The 23055-nt window shown below is 48.5% G+C and overlaps 1 protein-coding gene across 1 annotated transcript in view; it reads left to right on the top strand.

Moving 5' to 3' along the window:
• The first annotated feature begins 5243 nt into the window (after positions 1-5243).
• The window catches only part of SNX1 (sorting nexin 1), an 80157-nt gene continuing 62345 nt past the window's right edge, over positions 5244-23055 (top strand). The window contains 4 exon segments of the mRNA XM_040413775.1: positions 5244-5432; positions 17067-17172; positions 20640-20761; positions 22240-22306. Of these exon segments, the coding sequence (XP_040269709.1) occupies positions 5322-5432; positions 17067-17172; positions 20640-20761; positions 22240-22306 (406 nt within the window). The 5' untranslated portion in view covers positions 5244-5321.

Genomic DNA, 23055 nt, shown 5'->3' with positions numbered 1-23055 from the left:
CGCAGTGTGGGGCTAGTTGCATCCATGGGTCTGTCAAGTTGCTGTGTACTTCCTCGGACTCTCTGTTGCCTCCTGAATACGAGGAGTACCGGGAAGTATTCGATAAGGTGCGCGCGGTTGCCCTACCTCCGCACCGCCCATACGATTGTGCCATAGAGTTACAAGCTGGTGCCGTTCCTCCTCGTGGCAAAGTCTATCCACTGTCGGTAGCGGAGAATGAGGCCATGGAGGAGTACGTGAGGGAGGCGCTTTCACGCGGACACATTCGCAAATCTTCGTCCCCGGCAGGGGCTGGATTTTTCTTTGTGAAAAAGAAGGGCGGTGAGTTGAGGCCTTGCATCGATTACAGGGGTCTCAATCGCATCACGATCAAGAACGCTTACCCGATACCCTTGATTTCCGAGCTGTTCGATCGCCTTAAAGGGGCCACGGTCTTTACCAAACTCGACCTGAGGGCGGCATATAACCTGGTAAGGATCAAGGCGGGCGATGAGTGGAAGACCGCGTTTAACACCAGGACCGGTCATTACGAATCCTTGGTTATGCCCTTTGGGTTGTGCAATGCGCCCGCAGTCTTTCAGGAATTCATCAACGATGTTTTCCGTGACCTGTTGCAGCAGTGTGTGGTAGTCTATTTGGATGACATCTTGGTATATTCTGAATCCATGGAGGCCCACATTCTGGATGTCAGACGAGTGTTGCAACGGTTACGAGAGAACAAGCTGTTCGGTAAGCTTGAGAAATGCGAATTTCACCGATCCCAGGTAACCTTCTTAGGTTACATCATTTCCGCTGAGGGGTTCTCCATGGATCCTGAGAAGGTTTCGGCTGTCTTACAGTGGCCCCAGCCCAGTGGTCTTCGTTCCCTGCAGCGCTTTTTGGGCTTCGCCAATTATTATCGGAAGTTCATCAGGGACTTTTCCATGCTGGCCAAGCCTCTCACGGATCTGACCAGGAAGGGCAGTAATTCCCAGGTCTGGCCGCTCGAGGCCATCCGAGCTTTTGAGGCCCTAAAGTCCGCCTTTGTGTCGGCTCCGATTCTGTCGCATCCCAACCCTGGGTTGCCCTTTGTCCTCGAGGTGGACGCGTCTGAGACGGGAGTAGGCGCCCTTCTGTCTCAGCGTAGAACACCAGAGGGTCCTCTGCTTCCTTGTGGGTTTTACTCCCGGAAACTGTCTTCCGCGGAGTGCAACTATCAGATTGGTGACAGGGAGTTATTGGCCATCGTGCAGGCCCTTAAAGAATGGAGGCACTTGCTCGAGGGTTCGGTGGTTCCGGTTCTCATCCTGACGGACCACAAGAATCTGACCTACCTTTCTGAGGCCAAGAGATTGACACCACGTCAGGCCAGATGGGCTCTGTTCTTGTCACGTTTTAATTACGTGGTCTCCTACCTACCCGGTTCCAAGAACATCAGGGCGGATGCCTTATCACGGCAGTACTCCGAGCTGTCCAGGGAGGAGTCGATTCCGACTTCGGTCATACCTCCGAATCAGATCCTGGCCGCCATTCGCACCAGCCTGACCTCTCCCCTGGGTGAGCAGATTTTGGCGGCTCAATCTGGTGCTCCCTCTGGGAGACCCAACGGCAGATGTTTTGTGCCTGAGGAGTTGCGCACTCGGTTGTTGCGAACCTACCATAACTCCAAGACCGCGGGGCATCCTGGAAAGAATCAGCTGTCCTGGGCTGTTTCACGTCTGTTCTGGTGGCCTTCCCTACGTTCCGACATCGCCGCATATGTAGCGGCATGCTCCGTTTGTGCCCAGAGTAAGTCCCCTCGGCACCTTCCATTGGGCCTTCTGCAACCCATAGCCACCGGGGAGCGCCCATGGTCACACCTGGGGATGGATTTCATTGTGGACCTCCCTGCATCCCGAGGCCATACGGTCATTCTCATGATTGTGGATCGGTTTTCCAAAATGTGCCACTGTGTTCCTCTCAAGAAGTTACCCTCTGCACAAGAGTTGGCCACGATTTTTGCCAGGGAGGTCTTCCGGTTGCACGGTTTGCCTAAGGAGATTGTGTCGGATCGGGGGAGTCAGTTTGTGTCCAGGTTCTGGCGCGCCTTTTGCTCCCAGTTGGGGATTCATCTCTCCTTCTCCTCGGCCTACCACCCTCAGTCCAATGGGGCCGCAGAACGATCCAATCAGGCCTTGGAGCAATTCCTTCGTTGCTATGTCTCCGATCACCAAGACAATTGGGTTGACCTCCTGCCTTGGGCTGAGTTTGCCAGGAACACGGCGGTGAACTCTTCCTCTGGGACGTCTCCCTTCATGGCCAATTATGGGTTCCAACCTGCCGTGTTACCGGAGGTATTCTCTCCCCAGGATATTCCGGCTGTGGAGGATCACCTTTCCGTCCTACGTGCTTCTTGGGTACAGATCCAGAAGTCCCTTGAGGTCTCTGCGCAGCGCCAGAGACTCCAGGCTGATCGCAGACGAGCGCCTGCTCCTTCCTACCAGGTCGGAGACCGTGTATGGTTGTCCACCCGCAACCTCAACCTTCGAGTGCCCACTCCCAAGCTGGCGCCTCGCTTTGTTGGTCCCTTCCGAGTGCTTCGCAGGGTAAACCCGGTAGCCTATGCCCTTGCGCTTCCTCCTGGCATGCGGATCTCCAACGTGTTTCATGTCTCCCTGTTGAAGCCACTGGTGTGTAATCGTTTCACTTCCTCGGTTCCTCGGCCTCGTCCGGTCCAAGTGGGCAATCGTGAGGAATATGAGGTGAGCAATATCCTGGACTCACGCCTGGTCCGCGGTCGGTTGCAGTTTTTGGTCCATTGGCGTGGTTATGGTCCAGAGGAGCGTTCCTGGGTTCCCTCCGCAGATGTCCATGCTCCTGCCTTGCTCCGAGCCTTCCACGCACGCTTCCCTCAGAAACCGTTTTGTGCTCCGCGGAGGAGGGGCCCTTGAGGGGGAGGTACTGTCATGGTCTTACCTGCTTGCTGCTCTCCTTCGTTTGACATGTGCTGGCGGCCATCTTGGTTTCTGGGTTTCTTGTAGCCTTCCACCCTGCGGCTCCTCCTTCCCCTGGGAGGAGCTGGATGCCTAGCTCATATATATAGGAGGTCTGTGGCTTCAGTTCCTTGCTTGGTCCTCTTGTGTTCACATGCTTCTAAGACTGCTGCTGCTTCTGGTTCCTGATCCTGGCTTCGTCTGACTACCCTGCTGGTTCCTGATCCTGGCTTCGTCTGACTACCCTGCTGGTTCCTGATCCTGGCTTCGTCTGACTACCCTGCTGGTTCCTGATCCTGGCTTCGTCTGACTACCCTCCTGGTTCCTGACCTCTGGCTTCGCAAAGACTCTGCTCGGTTTCACCATTCGTTTGGACTTTTGCTTTACAGCTTTATTTTCAATAAAGCCTTCTTATTTTCACTTATCTCTTGTTGTACGTCTGGTTCATGGTTCCGTGACACAAGCAAGGGACATCTACTTTTTGTGGAATCTGCCAGCACTGTGCTGCTGTCATGGCCTTTCCCTTAATTCCCACTATGGTTGTTTTTAGCTCAAGAGCTCACAGAACAGATAAGGAATGGGAAATCACACTTACAGAAATACATGTCACTCCTATAATCTTCAGAAGCTGTGTAGAAGCAGTTCTTCTATCAGGCTTAGGAGCGCAGCTAGCTCTAACACACCTCCATTTTCTGTGAGCCCTCTTCTGAGTTTCTGTTACTAGGTAGGGGGCTGTAAGTAAGGTGGAAGTCAGACTCCTAGTGGCCATCACAGATTTTTTCAGGTGGATGCAGGCAGACGTTTTTCCCCCCATTTATAATTTATTGATTTTTGACGGAATATAAATGACAAACAGTGTGCAAGAATTACAGCAGTCCAACACCTCTCAGTGTTGTTGGGACTATATTTAAAAGTAGAGTCGACGAATCCCTGGGGATAGGAGTATCTAGAATAACCTATAATAATCGCGTCACTTGCCTCCAAAATGGCGTTATGACTGGGCACGACCAGAAGATATGAAATGAAGAGGCATTCGGTAGGGAGCACCTCCAACAGAGGTACGGCACCTCAGGGTTCATGGCGTGGAGAACTGCTGGTGTATGATACCAGAACATTAGGATTTTCAATTGCTTCTCCCTATATGTTATGGAAGAGGAACTAGTATGTGTCCTTCTCCATACGGTCGACCAAGTCTCTGGGGGGAGCTCCCTTTGTAGTCAATCCTCCCACTTCTGCATATATGGATGTTTGAAACCTATAGGGAAGTCTGAGGAGGATAATCTCTGGTATATGTCTGGAGATAAGGCCTTTGGAGGAGGTGCTCCGGGTACATATACGCTCAAACGGGGTGAAGGTGGGGACATTCGTGGATCCCAGTGTGCTCCTACAGTTGTAGAGTATTTTGTGGAATAGAAATGTTAGAGTATGTGGTAGTGAGAATTTAACCTGCAGTTCTTCAAATGTCAGAGGGTCTTTCCGGTCGACAAGGCGATAGAGCCCTACAGCCGTCCACGGTCTAACCATCCCCGCCTCGGAGCTTCCCGGAGGATGAGGAGTGAAGAGAAAGGGGGAATAAAGTGTCGCTAAATGATATCTAATCCTGGCCCTATACCAAATCTCTCTCGTAAACAACATGGGGCCGAGGAGATTTGAAGGAGGGATAGCAGATTTTTTATTTTTTTTTAAGTGATTTAGAAATTTGCTAATTACACCATTCTCTATGAAATGAAATAGTGTGAAAGTACTGTGACTCAAAATTTTGGATTTTCATAAATAAAAACAAAATACATCGACCAAAACTTACCTTCGCCATAAGGTACAACCTGTCACGGATAAGCAGTCTCACAATTGCTTGGAGAAGTAAAAGCATATTACCACATAAAGTGACACCTCAGGTATGAAAAATGGGGACCTCGCTGCTAAGGCCAAGTGCATGGCTGCAGTGGTGTAGCGAACATGGTCCAGAGGTCATCCATTCTGGGTCTGAAGAAGGAGCGACCAGCGCGGAGAGGAAAAGGTACATGGATTTTGCACTTAATATTAAACACTTTTGGAAAAGTCCCAAAACCCCTTTAAGGGGGATAAACCAACCATTTATTTATTTATTTTTTTAGATAAATCCCTTTCAAAGGTAGAAATACCGCACATTTTACATGGTTTTGTCTTGCGATTTTCTCTCCCTGACCACAAACACGGCTGGGTGCTGGATCAGAGGCTTGTATGGTCATTGGCGGCATTCCACCGCACGGGGGCGCTGCTCCACATTAGTTTTGCTTTTCCCCTCGGTGCCTGACGTCAGCTCGCCATCGCCCTGAGTCCGCTGCTGGCCGGAGTTCCTGTGTAATCCCCCCGCTTCCGGCAGCTCCAGTGATGGCGGATGAAAGTGGAGTCGTACAGCACAGTCCCCCGGAACTGGATGAAGATGAGGAGGCTGCGGGCACTGACAGTGACACAGAGGGAGAGGACATCTTTACCGGGGCGGTGAGTAACTGGAAGTTGGAGTGAAGTAGCGCTGGCTGGTGTCAGGTCCCATCATGTCTGTGCTGTCATGGAGGTTGGTGACAGGTAGGTTGTCCTGTCTATGCATACAGGAGGCCCTTGTGAGGAGGGGACGTCACTGGCCCAGGCCTGCTGGAGCCCCTCCATCACTGGTGTCATGGTTCAGCTGACACTAGTCAGGGGCCACATATGTCTGCACGTCTGAAAAGCTTAGGGGCCACATACGTCTGCACGTCTGAAAAGCTTAGGGGCCACATATGTCTGCATGTCTGAAAAGCTTAGGGGCCCACATATGTCTGCACGTCTGAAAAGCTTAGGGGCCACATATGTCTGCACGTCTGAAAAGCTTAGGGGCCACATACGTCTGCACGTCTGAAAAGCTTAGGGGCCACATACGTCTGCACGTCTGAAAAGCTTAGGGGCCACATACGTCTGCACGTCTGAAAAGCTTAGGGGCCACATACGTCTGCACGTCTGAAAAGCTTAGGGGCCACATACGTCTGCACGTCTGAAAAGCTTAGGGGCCACATACGTCTGCACGTCTGAAAAGCTTAGGGGCCACATACGTCTGAAAAGCTTAGGGGCCACATACTGTCACGATATCAAAATTTTCATTCGGTTTCGATACCATAAAAAAGTATTGCGATATTCGATACCACGTAAAAAAAAAAAACACCAAAAAGGCCGCGTGCATTCTGCATTTTATGGAACGTCCAGCCCATAATTGAACAGTCCTATCCTATTTTTTGGGGGAACAAGGTGACAAAAAAATATGGCGAAATGCAGTTTTTTTTTTTTTCTGTTACAGCGTTTGGACTTTTTGGACGTGGCGATATATATATATTTTTTTATCTATAAAATTAGGAAAGGGGGCGATTTAAACTTTTAGTATTTTGGTGTTTTTTTTTATTTTTTTTTTAAACTTTTTATTTACTTACTATTACCCCCCTTAGGGGCTAGAACCTGAGATCTTTTCATCCTTTGTCCTGCTCACCCTAATAGAGCTCTATCAGGGTGAATAGGACTTCACACTGTCCCTGCAGGATTACACTGCTGGGGCTCCGATCAGAAGCTGCCACTGCCACCAATGAGGGGGAGGGGATCCTGTGGCCACTGCCGCCAATGACTTTAATACTGGGGGGGGTGCACTGAGCCACCAATGAAGATAACTCACCCATTAATCCAAATACAGGAGGCAGGTGCCAGCGGCAGAATGATATAGCCGGCACCTGACCTCTATGACAAGGCGCTGCGATCCGCGGCTGTTAACCTCTGGTGCGGCACCTGAGGGGTTAACTGATCGCAGCTCCCTGTCAGATTCTGGGTGCCAGCTATGTGACCCTGCACACTCACATTGTCCAGTGAGAGATGCCAGTGGCACACTTTGTAGGGACACCCCCCAACTGTTATCCATAAACTTCCAGCAGGAATAAGAGAGGAATTGTGCAGCATAGTCATAAGAAGAGATGCTGCAGAATTATCACACAGGGAATGGAAGTGGTTACTGAAACAGACAGGTCCTCTTACATTTTTGAAGAGTATTTTTAGCCGAGGAGGAGTATGAAAGTTACAGTAAGGGCTCATGCTCACAACCGCGTGCTGGCTATTCCATGCATTGGGGACCTAAATTTGCGTTCCCAATTTACGGCAACATCCGTACGACGGCCGCAGACAGATCCAGACCCATTCAACTTGAAAAAAAGTACTGCTTCCGTGGGCTTCGGTTCCGTGCCTCCGTTCCGCATCTCCCAGATTGTGGACCCATTGAAGTGAATGGGTCCGCGATCCATGATGCAGGATGCACACGGCCGGTGCCCGTGTATTGCAGACCTGTTACAGTGCCACCGTAACAGTGACTGAATAACAGTGCTCCCAAAACAGAGCCATACTCAGTGCTGCCATAACAGAGCCATACACAGTGCCAGGTCTATCCACAGTGCCAGGTCTATCCACAGCGCATGCGCGAGATTACAGCGCACCAGGCATATGAGGTCGGCGATGAGGAGTGAATAAATTAGCAGTGGGCGGTGCTGGGCTCAAGGAGAAGGGGTGCGGCTGGGCTCCAACAGACAGAGGGACAGCCCCTTGGGCTCCTTATTTAGGTAATTTGCATATTAATAAAAGCAATTTCATAGACAAATTACAAGACACAGGGCAGTAATACTAGTAGATTGTAATATAAATCGTGGAGACTGATGTGGTCATGTTAACAGCTCAGTAAGTGAAATCCTGGTGACAGAATCCCTTTAAGAACTGAACATATACACCGTCCTACTTTCGACGTCGGCAGCGCCTAGATCATGAAGGAAGTCACGTGTTGTGAGCTGGCTTGGTGGGTACACATAGCCCTCGTTGCTGAAATGGGTAAAAGAGATTTATCAGAGTTGCAAAAAGGGATGATTATTGGCTGTCGGGGGAATATTTCTGAAGCTGTGCAGTTCTCTCGTGCTGCTGTAGTGAAAGTGTATGGTGAATGAACAAGTGGCACCATTACGATTAAGAAATGTTGAAACTGCGGAGTTCCACATGCCATTGATGTGAGATGTGAACGTCGGCTATGAAGGTACGCTTGGACGGTCTGACGTGCAATAGTAGAGCAGCTCACCACCAACATGAGATGGGACTACCAGACGTGTGTCTAAGGCCTCATGCACACGAGCCGCAGTATTTGCAGCTTGCATGCGGACTCATTCACTTCAATGCGTCCACAAAAGATACGGACAGCACGTGTGCTTTCCGCATCCGTTGCTCCGTTCCGTGGTCCGCCCAAAAAATATAACCTGTCCTATCCTTGTCCGTTTTGCGGACAAAAATAGGTAGTTATATTAATGGCTGTCCGCACTGTTCTGAAAATTGCGCAACGCACACGGATGCCATCCGTGTTTTGCGGATCCGCAATTTGCGGACAGCAAAACACACAACAGTCGTATGCATGAGGCCTTAGGGTACTTTCACACTAGCGGCAGGACGGATCCGACAGGCTGTTCACACTGTCGGATCCGTCCTGCCGCTATTTCGCCGGACCGCTGCTCCGTCCCCATTGACTATAATGGGGACGGGGCGGAGCTCCGGCGCAGCACGGCAGTGCGCGGTGAGAGGTCGCCGGACTAAAAAGTCGGACATGCAGTACTTTTAGTCCGGCGACCTCTCGCCGTGCTGCATCGGAGCTTCGCCCCTGTCCCCATTATAGTCAATGAGGACGGAGCGGCGGTCCGGCAGCACGGCGAAATAGCGGCAGGACGGATCCGACAGTGTGAACAGCCTGTCGGATCCGTCCTGCCGCTAGTGTGAAAGTAGCCTTAGGGCTCTTTCACACTTGCGTTATTGTCTTCCGGCATAGAGTTCCGTCGTCGGGACTCTATGCCGGAAGAATACTGATCAGGATTATCCTAATGCATTCTGAATGGAGAGTAATCCGTTCAGGATGCATCAGGATGTCTTCAGTTCCGGTACGGAACGTTTTTTGGCCGGAGAAAATACCGCAGCATGCTGCGCTTTTTGCTCCGGCCAAAAATCCTGAAGACTTGCCGCAAGGCCGGATCCGGGATCAATGCCCATTGAAAGGCATTGATCCGGATCCGGCCTTAAGCTAAACGTCGTTTCGGCGCATTGCCGGACCCGACGTTTAGCTTTTTCTGAATAGTTACCATGGCTGCCGGGACGCTAAAGTCCTGACAGCCATGGTAAGTGTAGCGGGGAGCGGGAGAGCAGCATACTTACCGTCCGTGCGGCTCCCCGGGCGCTCCAGAGTGACGTCAGGGCGCCCCAAGCGCATGGATCACGTGATCACATGGATCACGTCATTCATGCGCATGGGGCGCTCTGACGTCATTCTGGAGCGCCCCGGGAGCCGCACGGACTGTAAGTATACCGCTCCCCCGCTCCCCGCACCTACTATGGCAACCAGGACTTTAATAGCGTCCTGGGTGCCATAGTAACACTGAAAGCATTTGGAAGACGGTTCCGTCTTCAAATGCTTTCAGTACACTTGCGTTGTTACGGATCCGGCAGGCACCTCCGGCAACGGAAGTGCATGCCGGATCCCAACAACGCAAGTGTGAAAGAGGCCTAAAACAGTTCAGAGAACCCTACTGCGTATGGAGCTCCGAAGCAGATAGATGGTCACTGCAACAAAGTTGCATCAGCAGAAAAGGCTTTCATTTTTGCAGCAATATTGGAATTGGACCTCCACTGATTAGCAAAGGGTTGCCTTCTCCTGCAAGTCTTCTGCTTCATTGAACGGATGGACACTGATTGTCTTCCCTGCGGAGGATGGGATCTTCCAGTCACACGGCTAGAAATGTTCAGCGTTGGTTGGAAGAGCATGAACAGGACCTCCAAGTACTACCCGGACCCCTAATTCCCCGAACTTAAACCCAATTGAGCTTTTGAGGTACCTTGATTGTCATGTTTGCTCTATGGACCCTCCACCACGCACCCTCCAGCAGGTTTGCGATACACTGCAGTCAGCATGGCTCCAGATACCTGGGACAACCTTCTAAGACCTGATTAAGTCACTCCCAGCTAGGGTTGTCACAATACCAAAATTTTTATTTGATTTCAATACCATAAAAAAGTATTGCGAATGCGATACTTAATACCATTTGATACCACGTGAAAAAAATAAAACTCCCAAAAAGCTGCGTGCATTGCACATTTTATGGAATGTCCGGCCCATAATTGAACAGTCCTATCCTATTTTTTGGGGGGACAAGGTGACAAAAAAAAGGCGAATTGTGCAGTTTTTATTTTATTTTTATTTTTTTCTGGTACGGCGTTCACCAAAAAAATATTTTAATAGTTTGGAATTTCTGGACGTGGCGATATGTAATATGTTTATTTATTGTTTTATATATAACAAGGGTTCTAGCCCCTAAGGGGGGGAAATGGTTATTAAGTAAAAAAAAAAAAAAAAAAAAAAAAAAAAAAAGGATATATATATATATATCCTTTTTTTTTTTTTTTTTTTTTTTTTTACTTAATAACCATTTCCCCCCTTAGGGGCTAGAACCCTTGTCCTATTCACCCTGATAGAGCTCTATTAGGGTGTATAGGACTTCACACTCTCCCTGCTGCCCTGTGCATAGTGCACACAGCAGCAGGGAGCCGACTATGGCAGCCAGGGCTTCAATAGCATCCTGGCTGCCATGGTAACCGATCGGAGCCCCAGGATCACACTGGGGCTCCGATAAGAAGCTGCTACCAATGAAGAGGAGGGTAGGGGACCAGAGGTCGCACTACATTTTTTCCAGAAGAGTATAAATACTCCTCTTAACAATTTTGAGGAGTATTTTTAGCCGAGGAGGAGTAGGAATTTTGCGGTAATTCAGATATATAATGCATAGGCCCCCATAACGTTATGAGGCTAATATTTCTGCAGGGAAACCATTGCTAGTCTCCTATGCAGAAATAAATGTACACAATTTTACATTTAACCAACCTCATACACTAAACATCACTGCTGCCATAGACAGCGCCCCCCCCCGACGCTACCATAGACAGCGCATCCCCCCCGACGCTGCCATGGACAGCGCATCCCCCCCCGACGCTGCCATGGACAGCGCATCCCCCCCCCGACGCTGCCATGGACAGCGCATCCCCCCCCGACGCTGCCATGGACAGCGCATCCCCCCCCCGACGCTGCCATGGACAGCGCATCCCCCCCCCCCCGACGCTGCCATGGACAGCGCATCCCCCCCCCCGACGCTGCCATGGACAGCGCATCCCCCCCCCGACGCTGCCATGGACAGCGCATCCCCCCCCCCCCCGACGCTGCCATGGACAGCGCATCCCCCCCCCCCCCCCCCCCCCCCGACGCTGCCATGGACAGCGCATCCCCCCCCCCCCCCCCCCCCGACGCTGCCATGGACAGCGCATCCCCCCCCCCGACGCTGCCATGGACAGCGTATCCCCCCCCGACGCTGCCATGGACAGCGCATCCCCCCGACGCTACTATATACACCTGAGGGGTTAACTGCCGCTGATCGCAGCTCCCTGTCATAAAGGTCTGGTGCCGGCTATGTGATTCTGCCGACGGCACCCGCCTCCTGTATCTGTCTTAAACATTAATTATCTTCGTTGGGGGTGCAGTGGCCACAGCCCCTCCCCTCCTCCGCCTCTCTCTCCTCTCATTGGTGGCAGGGGCAGCAGCTGCACAGGGGGAAGGGAGAGACTGCTTCCTTCTCCCCTGTACTGGTGTGGGAACATGGCGGGAGCTGAGAGCAGCACATGCCATGTTCTCTGATACTAGGCTGTGCAGTAGCGCAGCCTAGTATCGGTAAATGGCAAATGCCGGTATCGAATCGATACCGGTACATAAGTATTGATTGGGTATCGGTAATTCGATACCCGGTGCAACCCTACTCCCAGCCCGTCTAGCTGTTGTTTGAGCTGCACGAGATATTAGGGTTATGGATATTAGCTGCTGGTCATAATAATGTGACTTGTCTGTGTATTATTCTTGGCTATGATGAACTGGAGTTGAGCGCATGGCAGAGCATTAGGCCTCATCATGCCGATAGATTCTCTGTGCATTCATATTTCTCACTCCCTTCAATAGAAACCGATTTTCGTCCATTAACACAGACAAGAATAGGATGTGTTCTATAATTTACAGAACGGCCACACGCATCCACAGAAAATACAGACGTGTGCATGGTCCCATAGAAATGAATCACTGTTCCTGTAAGAACTGTTTGTATTGGGGGCAGCACATGAAGCCCACTCACCTTCTGCTATTGTGTGAACAGTACAGATCTCTACTGTTTCTATATAAGCTGTGCTTTTGGCAAGGTTACAGAACATTTTGCTGATGGAAAACATTTCAGAGGCTGCAGGAATTATCCAACAAGCTTCGCATTCACCGTATGAAAAGAATGGCTTTTTATTGACCTCCCAGAACCCATGACTGGTGCGCAGCATCCAGCTATGACTCAGGAGCCAGGAACTCGGATGGAGACATCCCATCTTGTGGGATGATCTGCATGTCCTTGGTGACCACTGCTTTATCAGGGACTCTATTAGGCACAATCATGTCATCTCTTAACCTCAGTCTTCACTGCTGTTCACTAAGGACATTGTGTGCCGGTGTGAATGCAGGGAGCTATAAGTGATAAGTATTGTTAAAGGGGTTGAGCCAAGATTTAAAGTTGCCCTTTATCCACAGGATAAAGGGTAATTAAAGAGGACCTTTCACCGATCCTGACATTGTGAACTCAGTATCATGACATATACAGCGGCGCCCAGGAATCTCACTGCACTTACTATTATCCCTGGGCACCGCTCCGTTCTCCCTTTATGTCCTCCGGTATGTTCGGGGACTTGGTTATAGTAGGCGGAGTCTGCCCTTGTTCTGCTGGGCGTCTCTCTCTCCTAGGCTCTAGAGCTGGCCAATTGCATCGCAGAGCTCACAGCCTGGGAGAAAAAACCCGATTGGCCAGCGCTACAGCCTAGGAGAAGGAGACGCCCAGCAGAACAAGGGCAGACTCCGCCTACTATAACCAAGTCCCCTAAGTCTCCGCCTACTATAACCAAGTCCCCGAACATACCGGAGGACATAACGGGAGAACGGAGCTGCGCCCAGGGATAATAGTAAGTGCAGTGAGATCCCTGGGCGCCGCTGTATATGTTATGATACTTAGTTCACAATGTCAGGATCGGTGAAAGGTCCTCTTTAACTAACTGAGCAATTGGGGGGGGCGTGGCCTGACTGGCGATGTGAGAGGACGTGCAGAGCTGAGCTCCCGGCTGAACACCCTGAAATCCATTCTTCTCCCCGTCCATCTGGGGCTGTAACGGCTCACCGATACAACCAAGTGCTTCCCCAGGGGTCCTGCTACCGTACCGCTCCGCCATGCGCCGTCAAAAGGCCAAAGAGAAGGAGGGAAAGGACGGTGAAAGCGTCACCCCAGCAATGCAAGATGGCGCCGGACAGTCAGTGAAGCTGCTGGATGTGGCAGCGCGACTGGAAAAGTTTGCTCACACCACTGAATCTGTTCATCCTGCGTCGGCCCTGAACGCATACGCTGCCGCTGTTAAGAGGAATGCTCCAGTGCCTCCATCGCAAGATGACAACATTCCAGAGGACTCTGAGGTCAGTGATCTTAATGGCAGGATGGCCGCCTCAGCGCTTGAGCCTACTATCAAGGATGTCTTTTCAGCGGTGTTACCATGCAATAATGCAATCACTGCGCTTACTACCAATGTGGGTGGCCTGAAAGAGGATATAGGGCTACTAAGGCAAGACATGAGGCAAGTCAAAGAGCGTATGGAGGGCCGCTTAAGTGATTTGGAAGACCAAATGCCGCCAGTTAAAAGGGACATGCAGCGGGCGATTCACAATGTCGCCATGCTTATCTCCAAAACTGACGACCTGGAAAACAGGCTGCGGCGAAATAATGTGCGCATGATTGGTGTGCCTGAACGTACCGAAGGAACAGATGCTGCTACATTTGTGGAAAAGTGGCTAACAGAAAATATAGGAAAGGAAAAGCTGTCTCCTCTGTTTGCTGTGGAACGGGCACACAGGGGGCTGTTTCGCCCCTCACCACCAGGTGCACCACCGCGCCCTTTATTGCTTAGAGTCCTCCATTTTCGTGACCGGGATGCCATTTTGATAGGAGCAAGAGACTGCACTGATTTGTCTATTGATGGGAACCTGATCTTTGTTTCCTGACTTCTCACCTGACGTCCAAAAGAAGCGTGCACGTTTTATTGATGTTAAACGCAGACTGCGACTATTACAGCTTCCATATTTTATGCTATATCCTGCGAAACTGTGAGTTGTGGCGAAAGATAAAACGCACTTATTTGAGTATCCGGGTGCGGCATGTCAGTGGTTGGACTCCACTGAAAAGGATTTAAGGGAGGGCCCTTAATCTGCTGATTGCCGCAAGTTATTCTGCTGTCACCTTCTACCTTTTGTCTATATGGACAGTTGATAAATGCGGGGTCATGTTGTTGGTTAGATGCCTGCACATAATGGTGTGGGGGGCAGACTGAGTGCTTGAGTCAAGGCTCTACCCAGTACTGGAGACGGCCTTTATTAATGTTAGCACTATGTCCTTTTCATCAGTTAGGAGTGGTATACTATAAGGGGGAGATCTGATATATGCTAGCATAGCCGGGAATGTATGCCACTTGCTCTAGTTTTTTATTTAACGTTCCCCTTGTTTGCTATTGCATATCTGTTTGTATTCCCCAAGTTCCGGAAATTATTTTCCCCAGGGTTTCAGGTGTATGTGAAATGTCTTTATTTGTTCTGTATGGGTTGGGAAGGCGGAGGGGAGGGTGGGAGGGACTGTGAGACCTTATTGACTAGACACCAGTGGTTCTATGTGTATGACCGGGGCGAGGCTGCCTATGGACCTGTACTGCTATGGTTTAAAAACCTAAATGGGTACCCTTAGAATAATGGCCGGGAATGTGAGAGGCTGAACCAACCTGCTAAACGCAATGCCGTCTTTTATGCCTTGCAAACGTATCAACCGGCAATTCTGTGCCTCTCAGAAACTCATCTCACTTCTGAGAGAACACATCTTATTCATAAGGCTTGGGTGGCACAGAAGTTTCATTCCTCCTACTCCACGCAGCGTGTTGGTGCATAGAAATGTTCCCTTTATATCGAGGGAGGTACATGTGGATGAGGAGGGTCGCTTTATATGTATTAACTGCTCTGTGTTTCATTACCAAATGATACTAGTGGCCGTTTATATACCTCCCCCATATTCCTGGGAAGTTCTCAAAAAAGTATTATCCTTCACTTCCAAATTTCCAGATCTGCCAGTTCTCATAATTGGTGATTTTAATATGTTCTTGGACAAATCTCTAGATAAATTCCAATCCTCATTAGCCAAGACGCTCGCTGAAATAGACTTGTATGCTTTGTGGAGGTCCAGAAATCCCGGTGTGAAGCAATACTCCTGCTACTCGTCATCACATAGTTCTCTTTCTAGGATAGATCTCGCTGTGGGATCTAAGGGAGTGTTAGATAAGGTCCAGGATGTTAGGTACTTACCCCGTAGTATTTCCGACCACTCCCCGTTATTGGTAGTACTGGATTTAGGGGGAGAGTTATCGGGTCCGAGACAACCATGGCGACTAAACCCTTTCTGGATCCAGTTAGTTGATACTGGTACTGTGATATCTGCTGCTCTGACTGACTTTTTTACCAATAATGAAGGTTCAGCTAGTCACTCCATTATCTGGGATACAATGAAAGCTTATATAAGAAGGACATACATTAAACGGATTAGTTCCCATAAAACTAAAAGCAGGGCACTTCCGACTACGGAAGCTAAGTACATCTCTGACCCCTCCCTAGAAAATTCCTCGCACTGGACGGGGGTGCAAGATCTACTGAAGGAACATTTGATTAGTAGGGCTGGGGACAATTTTTTTTTAAGACTCAACATTATTTTATGGAAGGGGAATGTACGGGTCACCTACTAGCTACTATTATTAAGACCCAATTGGGCCCATCTTGTGTATTGAGAATAACTAATAAAATGGGCGTACAGGTATCGGGAGATGATAACATAATGAACATATTCCATGAGTACTATGCAGATGTCTATAAGTCCAGACTAGGGATTGACTGTAGTGACAGAGAGCAATACCTGCATACTATCCAGATGCCCAGCCTGTCTGATGATCAGAGGGTATTACTTAATGGGGACATTCAATTGGAAGAGATGGTATTGGCGGTGCAGTCGCTTCCAAACGGAAAAGCACCTGGGGGAGATGGTTTGCCTGGGGAATTCTACAAAAAACATCAAGAAGTTTTGCTCCCGCATCTCCTACAGGTGTTTAATGAATCTTATAGGACAGGTATTTTACCTAGCTCTATGAGAGAAGCATTGGTGGTGGTGATCCCTAAATCCATCCAAGAGCTGAATGGAACCTACTGGAGACTGTATATCCACGGTCGGTGGCATTTGTATTTGCAGTTTACGGGATCTGTCCAGTGGAGTACACATGTGTCATCAGTGTCTCTAGTAGGCCATGCAGAGTGCACACTGTGTGCTAGTATAATACTGCCGGAGCAGCAGCAATGAGATTGTCAGTTTATAGTCTGCACCAAGGCCATTCACACATTTTATAGCTGCCAGGAACTTCCAGACATGACAGCTTTAGATTTTTATGTATATAGACAATCAGTCTTGTATCAGTCGAATAGCAGATACTTTAGCTATCCGATATGCACATTTTGCTTCCATTTTAGCCATTTTGCATTTGATTCAGAAACATCCTTGCAGAGACAAACACAAACTGCTCGAACATTTATAGCCTATAGGCAGTAAAAGTGTGTGTGTAAATACACCCAAATTCTACATAATAGGCACATGTGGTTGGATTGGATGAGCATGTTTTAGCTGGGCCAGTCCGGTAGCATAGTTCATATTTCGCTTGTTGGCTCGTCTAACCAGTATAACCGAAATGTAACACCTAATACGTCCTACAGCTAATACGGAAAACCTGCTGCTCAGATCCTGTTTGTAATCTTAGCAGCTGGTCTGTGGAAAGTTTCACCATGTTCCCCTGAATTCGCAATACTTGTGTTCACTTGGCCTGTTATGTTCATCTCACTGTCTGATTTATTTTTTATTTTTTTTTCAGAGCAAAGAAGTGATTGCTCCACTGCCCCAGAAGGAGGTTGTCCACGAAACGGCAAGAGAAAATGGACTCTTCCTGGATGATGATGATGACCAGGATTTGTTTGCAGGTATACATTTTGACTGAACAAAGAAGTACCATATTTTTCGCCATATAAGACGCACTAGGGGTGGGCGATATGGCCTAAAATCTATATTGCGATATAATTTTATATATTTGGGGGGGATGTTTAAACTTTTTTTTTTTTTTTACTTTTTATTTAATAACTATTAGCCTCCTTAAGGGCTAGAACCCTTATCATATTCACCCTAATAGAGCTCTATTAGGGTGAATATGACTTTACACTCTCCCTGCTGCCCTTGTGCACACAACAGCAGGGAGCTGACCATGGCAGCCAGCCTCTGATCCGCCCCCCCCAGCCTCTCCCTCTTATCAGCCCCCTCTGGTAACCCTAACCTACCCCCCCCCCTCGCTCCCCAGTATTAATCATTGGTGGCAGTGGCCACAGGGTCCCCCCCCCCCCCATCATTGGTGACAGTGGGCAGCTCCGATCAGTTACCATGGCAGATAGGAGTCACGCTACTGAAGTCCTGGCTGCGATGGTATGTTAGTGAGCAGCATTATACTCACGTGCGCCGTGGCCGCCGGTCGCTCCTTCTTCTCATAGGTCTGTGCGGCGCATTGCTAATGCTATAAGCATTAGCAATGCGCCGCACAGACAGAAGAAGGAGCGACCGGCGGCCCACGGCGCACGTGAGTATAATGCTGCTCACTAACATACCTTGGCAGCCAGGACTTCAGTAGCGTGACTCCTGGCTGCCATGGTAACCGATCGGAGCCCCAGCATTGCACTGCTGGGACTCCGATCGGAACTGCCCGCTGCCACCAATGATGGGGACCCTGTGGGATATGGCCGGCACATTCATTGGTGGCACAGTAGCCACAGTCCCTCCCCTCCTCCTCCTACTCTGTTCTCATTGGTGGTCAGCGGCAGCCGCGCACAGTGGGGAGGGAGGGACTCCCTCCTTCTCCACTGTGCCCGCGATATGCACAAAATCCATATCGTGGCACAAATTTATATCGCATAGAGCCTATATCGCCCACCCCTAAGACGCACCTACGTTTTGCAGGAGGAGAATAAGAAAAATATATATTTTTCATTAGACCTCAGATCAGACCCCAATGGTAATCAGACCTCAGCTGAGAGCCCCATTCAGACCCCCAATGTTAATAAGACCCCAATAACACCTCAGATCAGACCTCAGCTCCCAATGTGAATGACCCCTCCCAGACCCTAGATCAGAGCCCCAATATGAATCAGAATCCTCCCATTCAGACCTCAAATCAGACCACTAATGTGAATGACCCCCAGTCCTCAGTACAGAACATCTTGCTCAGAGGGAAAAAAAATAAAAATAATCCACTTACTTTTCCTGCCCAGGGCGCCACCTCCGCTCTAGGATCCCGCTCCATCTATCCTGCCGCGTGCACTACCCAATGGCAGGGGACCGGAATGCGCTGCATTCACTGCTTCTCAGTACCCATGTACCATAATGTAAGCGCGCATTAGTATTCACCCCATATCCTGTTAAAGGGAATCTGTCAGCTCCAATACACCCCCAAAGTAGAGTAAGTGGTGCTGAGTCCAATTATGTCATTTTTAACTTCATACTCGCTTGCATTCTGACGCTGTGGTCCGACAATCCAGCAGTAAAATGCATTTGGAAGTCTTCCGTCAGAGGTCACACTACATTTTTTCCAGAAGAGTAAAAATACTCCTCGTACAATTCACCAACAAAAGTTGAAGTAGTTCAAAAACATAATATGCAGGCCTAATATGTAGGCCTACTTGCTGCGTTTGGAGCCTCTGTTGCAGATTCCGTCAAAAAGACCGGACAAAATAGCCTTATATGCAGCACTTTTTTGTCTGGTAAAAAGGCTGGGTTCACATCACGTTTTTGTCATACATTTAATGTACACAAAAAAAACATATATATGTTAACAGACGCCTCAGACAGATGCCATACTGTTGAATCCGTCACCATAGAGTTCCATTGTAAAAAAAAAAGTATGTTAGCCTACATGTGCTTTTGCGAATGGAAAAACATGGTCCCATTCTGCAAAAAAAGTTTATTTTTTTATATATATTGGATAATTGAAAATGGTCCCAGAATATATAGGGCGTCCGTTAATGTATACAGTTTTTATTTACGTTAAACGTTTGACAAAAACCCACCCTTATGTGCCTGATCCAGCACAGAGCACCTCTCTCCCCTTACTATAGAAACCCCCGGGAGCTAACCCCTCCACCTTCCATCTCCCGCCAGCTTCCCCTGCTGCAGAGGTCTGTATCACTCCGGCAGCCCATCAAACCAACCAATAACAAATCTCCTAGCTGTAAGGAGCTTTGTTATTGGTTGTTTCAGGCAGCATCGCTGCGCTGCCTGTGCTGTTTACAGCGCGCCCTGCGCTGATGAGTGGCAGGGAGAAGTCTAGGCCATATTAGTACGCCTTTGACTTTTTCCAGGGAGTAAAATGGCCTGAACAAGCATCTATGACGCTTGTACAGGCATTATTGCGATCTCTGTCTGCCACGCTCACGCACATAATGGAGGGTAGTCAAAGAGGAGCCCACTCAAGGCATTTGATTTGTGGAAGCACCATGCAAGTGAGTATGAAGATAAAAATGACATAACCGGACCAGGCGACACTTGCCCTATACACCACTTACTCTAGTTTGTGTGGTGTTTTGGAGCTCAAAGATTCCCTTTAAGGACACAGTGTTGTAAATGTAAAATGTCTTGGACTTTAAACCCGCCCATTGTAAATGTACAGTCCCTGTTCTTGCAGTCTAGCAGTAGCAGGTCGTGGAGGACAAGACGGAAGCAGTTCATAATCTTTATCTTTTCTGTTTTAACTTACACAGTGCTCTGTAGCAAATAGAGGCAGTGGTCCCTTTTGGACCATGTGGTCACATGATATCTGGGTGTCCCCCACTGCCCTTCCCCAGGGCACCAGAGTTTGTGTCTTAGCAAATCCACGTTAGTGACAAGTGACACCTCAGGGGGCTGTTTTTCATTGTACCTGGTGCCCCTATGGATGTGTGAATAGCTCCATTGACTTGTACAGGTCAGTTTTAAAAACGGATAGCACATGGAGGAAAAATACAGCCGTGTGCATAAGCCATAACTTTGTGAATGTCTTTTATGACCTTTTGGGGACTTATTGTGTATAAAATATATACGCACACAAGTAACGAAGAAGAAAATGAAATAGAACGATCCATCATAATTGATAAATGTGCAGCAAATCTGCATGAAATCTGCACCAAAACCGTACATAAATCTGCACTTGCAAAGTACTGTACAAATTGATATTCCTTGCACCGCCTCGTCATAAATTAAGTGCATCTTCAGACATTCCTTTCACCTAGATTGAAATCTGCTCCCCACCCTCGTCACGCCCCCTTTTCTGAAATTGGTGAGGGCGGCACAGAAACTACGTGGTGAATTACCAGTTGGTATGCTGGTAACTGTTACCTGCTTTCCTGTCATTATTCTGTTGTTTTTTCTACAGAATCCATGGTCAAGCTTTCAGTCGACAGTTCACGCAGCAATCAGAAAGAGGAGGCTCCTCTTAGTACTCCTGCTCTTATTGCAGCCGCTTCCGCTACCTCCAAGCAGAAAAGTTATGAAGAGGTAATTTGAATAAGGAGTTTTACTTACTGCTCCCACTAGTTGGGGGGGATCTTACTATGGGTACATTAAAGGGGTTATCCAATACTATAAAAATGTCCTCCATATACCGGGCACCTAAGAGTGAATATACTTACCCCACTCCTTACGCCGCTCCTGGACCCTACACCGCCGCTGCTGTTTCTCTTCGTGCGCGGATGAAAACATCTGGTGTCGGGGGGAGCAGGCGGCGGTGCAGGTTCCAGGAGCGGGGTAAGTATATTCACTGTAAGGGGCCCGGCATATTGGGGATATTTTTATAGTATTGGATAACCCCTTTAATTCAGAGATTTACCTAGTAACACGTTCTCTTTGATAAGCACTTCTCCATAATCCTTTAGATGTGATTTACAGGAGAATTTCCGATCATTTCTTCTGCTTGTATGCCTAATGGCGGGTTCATCCTATGATAATGGTCTGTTTCAGTGGAACCACCTGAGGTCTTGTTATTGTGAGCTCAACAGATGCTAATATGCAGCCATATTACGGCCTTCTTAAACTTTCACTTGTTAAGTTCACACATGGCAGATTTTCATTTGTGAAGTCCTTAATAAAGTACAGTACAATGCAAGCAATTGGGGTTTAATAAAACCCCAGTAATGTGTAGCGAAACAAATCTGCAGGTGGTTGCTCCCTTTGTTGCACTTTTTTTTGGCTATGTTAATGAAAAGGATGAAAAGACTTCTGCAAAACATGTAAAACCTACAGATCTATCAGCGCATTTTCAGTCTTGCAACAGACTTATTACACTGTGTTGGACTTGACCAAACCAGTATCAGGCGTGGATCCAACACATGGCAGAGGTGCAAGTCTTCCTGTTATACTTTTTCTCCGTAAGATCCACTCTTGGTTAGAAATACTGATGAAAAATACTGACCCTTTGAAAGTGGCCTATGACCTAATTCAGACAAGTGTACGTTGCGTCCTTATGTTGCCAGTATGTACAATAGGTTGCATATGGACCCATGGAAGTAAATGATGCTTCAGTCCTCAGTTTTTTTGCTTGGACAGAAGGTCCATGTCAAAAACGCAGGGCACAAACTACTTTGGTCCTTGTCTCACAGGACATAGACCTGAAGACAAATGTATCTGCGGTCTCCAGGTCCTTGTCCTCCACAGACATATGACCTACTGCCATACTAAAAATAGGCCATGTGTTGTGGTCGCAACATGGACAAGTTTTTATTACAGACGTCTGAATCAGGCCTAATATATACCTTTAAATTGAAATTGCTAATTTGACAAAAAATGACAAAACCGTATATTTAAACTTTGACAGCAAGCTTACTGCTAAATTAAGTTCACTATGTTTTGTTTTCCGCTACAACTTTGTGTAATTTTCACACATCTACAAAAAAGTGCACAACATCCAGTGAAAAGGTAGATGATAAGCAGACTATAGCCATAACAGTCTGCTTACTGCTTGTTTTCTGTGCCTTCAGTTAGAAGAAGAAGAGCAGGAGGATCACTTTGAACTGAATATTGGAATCACTCACCCAGAGAAGATTGGTGAGTGCTTTTGTGTTCTCTGTCCCCGGAAGACTGACTAATTATATTCTGTGTAGCCTGTGATTACGAGAGATCCCCCGGAGGATATAGAAGAACCGACTGCGTGTAGTACACATACAACCATACAGTGCCCTGCAAGAGTACTCACCCGCCCTTGACTTTTTTTTGTGTTTTGTTACATTACAGCCTTAAGTTCAGTGTTTTGTGAATCTGAATTTTATGTGATGGATCAGTACACAATAGTCTAAGGCTACTTTCACACTAGCGGCTGGACGGATCCGACAGGCTGTTCACCCTGTCAGATCCGTCCTGCCGCTATTTTGCCGTGCCGCCGGACTGCCGCTCCGTCCCCATTGACTATAATAGGGACGGGGGCGGAGCTCCGGCGCAGCACGGCTGTTCGCGGTGAGAGGCCGCCGGACTAAAAAGTCGGACATGCAGTACTTTTAGTCCGGCGGCCTTTCGCCGTGCACTGCCGTGCTGCGCCGGAGCTCCACCCCATTATAGTCAATGGGGACGGAGCGGCAGGACAGATCCGACAGGGTGAACAGCCTGTCGGATCCGTCCTGCTGCTAGTGTGAAAGTACCCTTAGTTGGTGAAGTGAAATGAGAAAAATATATAAATAAAACTATTGTTTAGAAATGGAAAACAGAAAATTTGTATGTGCGTATGTATTCTCCCCATTTGTTAGGAAGCCCATGAAAAGCTCTGGTGCAACCAATTACCTTGAGAAGTCACAAAATTTGTG

This window comes from Bufo bufo, chromosome 1 (genome assembly GCF_905171765.1).
Source record: "Bufo bufo chromosome 1, aBufBuf1.1, whole genome shotgun sequence".
Classification (NCBI taxonomy): domain Eukaryota; kingdom Metazoa; phylum Chordata; class Amphibia; order Anura; family Bufonidae; genus Bufo; species Bufo bufo.
This window is presented reverse-complemented; position numbering and strand designations above follow the sequence as displayed.